General features: G+C 35.3%; 1 protein-coding gene across 1 annotated transcript in view; it reads right to left on the minus strand.

The window, feature by feature from the left end:
- Positions 1–733: 733 nt before the first annotated feature.
- Positions 734–3,517, minus strand: part of LOC107664263 (probable lysosomal cobalamin transporter) — a 101,600-nt gene continuing 98,816 nt past the window's right edge. The window contains exons 15-16 of the mRNA XM_016454792.1: positions 1,690–1,781; positions 734–1,550 (exon numbers count right to left, since the gene is read on the minus strand). Coding sequence (XP_016310278.1) covers positions 1,440–1,550; positions 1,690–1,781 — 203 coding nt within the window. The 3' untranslated portion in view covers positions 734–1,439. The remainder of the gene's footprint in view (positions 1,551–1,689; positions 1,782–3,517) is intronic.

Genomic DNA, 3,517 nt, shown 5'->3' on the forward strand with positions numbered 1-3,517 from the left:
GTCTTTTTACGCGTTGCTACGTATCGAGCCGCGTAAACATAAAACCATGTCTGCATTTGTGATCGGAGAAACGACAAAAAACAAGCGCTACACTACACTTCTCAAAACTCGCGTTTGAATCATCAATGGCAAATCCTTTAAATATGAACGCATACTTACAGGCTGTGAGTCAGCATTATTTGTCAGAACACCGGCGTGTTCTGAGTTTGAGTTTGAGTTTGAGTTGAGTTTGAGTTTGAGTTGAGTTGAGTTGAGTTTGAGCTCCGTCAAGTTAATTCTTTGTCGTCTAATTTTCGCTTAAATTATAGAAGTACTTGCGCTGTCCAAGATATAAAGACTGTGTCTGTTCCCCAAATAGTGAGGTCAAAAGATGTTCTTGCGTCAGACCAAGGCTGTATCTCATTGCTAGTTTTACTTGATCTTAGTGCTGCGTTTGATACTTTAGATATCGAAACACACAGCGTCTTCACGACATGGTGGCAGCGGCAACAACAATACTACAGTGAGAATAAAAGTTACGCCGCCTTTCTTTGCATGAACATTTGGGCGGTGTTATGCAAATCTTCCCACACAGTGATGTAGACATGTGGGGGCGTGTTTAAACAAGGCGTTTTAGGAGGCTGTGGACAAGTCTTAACTTTTATAAAGAATATCTCTTTGGGTTTGAGACTTTAGTCTTTGCAACTTTAGGGATCTTATCTATTCACGAACAGCTTGTAACACTCCAAAGAGAAAGGAAAACTTGAAATCGCATCATGTGACCCCTTTAATTTCAGAAAACCACAAAACATACCAATACTGTATGATAAATGAATTTTTACAGAATGTTTAATCTTGCATCAGTTCTCTAGAACTTTCTCTTGCAAGTACAATCCAATAATTCCAAAGTAAAAATCTATGTGAAATAAAGTGTGTCCACGACCATCATGACAGTAATTCAATCTCAGGGATTAAAGTAACATTAAAGAAAGCAAACATCAGAAACACTGCAGCATTATGCCTAGCAAAAAAAAAAAAAAACTGCGGATATGCACAGCTTTTAAAAAAACACTTAAATAATAAATAAATCAGCATAAGGATTTGTACCGTTTTAACTTATTTCAAACTAAATTTGGTCTTGTTTAGAGAGAAAAACTTTTGTTGAATTATTTTAGACAGCAATGCAAAATGACATGCATATATACCCTTAGTTAGTAGTAAGGGTCAGTAGTAAAGACGGGTTAGCATATCAGACTACTACTATCAGTTAAACATGACAATGCCTCTAGCGTCACAAAATCTATTTGGCATCATAACACATTCAATCAAGTCTTAAAGAACGTCAATATTTCTCTCTCTGAACAATGAATGAAAGATGTGGAAAACTATTTTACAATTATTTTTTTTCATTCCAGCTCTGACTAGTAACGAATCCAAGTAAAAACAGGACTTTCAGTAAGTTAATGCACATATTCATCATCACTGACATCTGAATCGTCTGCATCAACTTCCCCTTCGATCACAGATTTCTTCCCTTTACAGCATGAAACAACCAAACCAATAAGAAAGACCTGCAACACAACAAAAGATGCATTAGGGCTATATAATAGGGCAAAGAAAGAAAGAGAGAGAGAGAGAGAGAGAGAGAGAGAGAGAGAAAGAAAGAAAGAAAGAAAGAAAGAAAGATTTTCTTTTAGGAAAATATATTACCACAAGGAAAGCCCAGTTGCCAAAATAGTAGATGGTGCTGAAGAACCAAAATTTGTGCAGGAACAGGTACGATCTTGTAACTGTGCACTGGTCTGGAAAACAAAATATGAAAAAAATTTGACATTGAATTTTTATTCATTTTTGGAAGTAAAATATTTCTGTACAGTTCTGTAAATTCAACCTGTATTTTGAAGAAAATATGAGAAAATTTTGCTTTCTCATGCATTGCTTTTGTGGTTGCTAAGCTGCTAGCTTACTCTCTATTATATTCTGGTCCCTAGATACGGTCTAATAGGAATAAGCAAATGCTAATGCGTTAGTAGAGTCAGAAGGTCAGTAGGCTAGTCTTCACCCCGCCGCCATGCAGAAGTAATCACACATGCACAACAGTACAGGTTCTCATCACAGAGCATGACACTGTAATTGCCGGCACACAGCCTTGTGTAATTACACCAGCCACGCTTTACAGGTTTGTGCTAACAACACGCGGCTTTCACTTAAACACATGGGAGAACCTCTTAGCTAGATGCCACCTCAAGCTAACCTGCCACACTGACCAGAAAACCAGCAACAAGCTGATGACCATGTCATAGAAAATAAATGAGGGATCCAGGGAAAGCAATGACACATTTGGATAAAAATGACAAACAAATATTTAGACGTTTCTTGGCAAACCAAAATAACCAATATTTGGAGAAATGCAGAGAGAAGAAAAATATTTATTAGTGAAAGTAGAAATAAATAGGACTGCATAATTTGGGGATTTTTTTTTTTCTGATAAAAACTGCAATTGGGATTTAAGTTGGATTTGAAAAAATCCAGGCTTGCTGTGCTTGTTTGTAGGACTTTTGTGATTTTATTATCAATTTGGCTATAAAACAACATCAACAACATTAATCATAATAATAAATATTATTAATATTATTATTATTTAGGGTTATTATTAATAAGATTATCATCATCATCACCATCATTATTACTATTATTAATAAATAAAAATATAAAAATTACTAAATAAAATAAATATTATTATTGTACTACAAATAATAATTGCACTAATCCAATTAAACGTGCCCTACAATTAAATGAATTTCCCCCCCAAAATGTCATGACATATTTATTGCTTCAGAATATCTGAATTCAGTATATTTGAGTTGAATTAAGGTTTATTTATACACTTTGAACACAGGACCTCATCTTAAAGGGATAGTTCACCCGAAAATGAAAATTCTGCCATTAATTACTCACCCTCATGTCGTTCCAAACCCGCAAGACCTTCGTTCTGTGTCCGCCGCCATTCACGACTCTCGAGAGTACCACGACGCATACGTGTGATGCTCCTCACGTAGAACACACATGCGCTGCACCTTGTTTACGAGCAGAAAGCTCTCGGATTTCATCAAAAATATCTTCATTTGTTCCAAAGATGAACAAAGGTTTTACGGGTTTGGGACGATATGAGTGTGAGTAATTAATGACAGAATTTTCATTTATGGGTGAACTATCCCTATCCCAAAGCAGATTTACCATGTGATGCCTGAAACCCTAATTGAACAAAACCAATAAAACAGTGAATATTAGACATTTGATAGATTTCATCTGCTTTAAAAACAGCAATTAAAATTAGCTAAATAAAAAAAAAAATCATGTTATTTTTAAGTAGAGTAGCAAAGTTAGTGAAAACAGACTTGTTTGTTTTGTATAAAAACATTTAAAAAGTATTGACAGAGACTGAAAGAAAGAAAGAAATGATCAACAGACAGACAGAAGATGATAGACAGACAGACAGACAGACAGACAGACAGACAGACAGACAGACAGACAGAAA

The sequence above is a fragment of the Sinocyclocheilus anshuiensis genome, unplaced genomic scaffold, assembly GCF_001515605.1.
Source record: "Sinocyclocheilus anshuiensis isolate Anshui unplaced genomic scaffold, SAMN03320099.WGS_v1.1 scaffold425, whole genome shotgun sequence".
NCBI lineage: Eukaryota > Metazoa > Chordata > Actinopteri > Cypriniformes > Cyprinidae > Sinocyclocheilus > Sinocyclocheilus anshuiensis.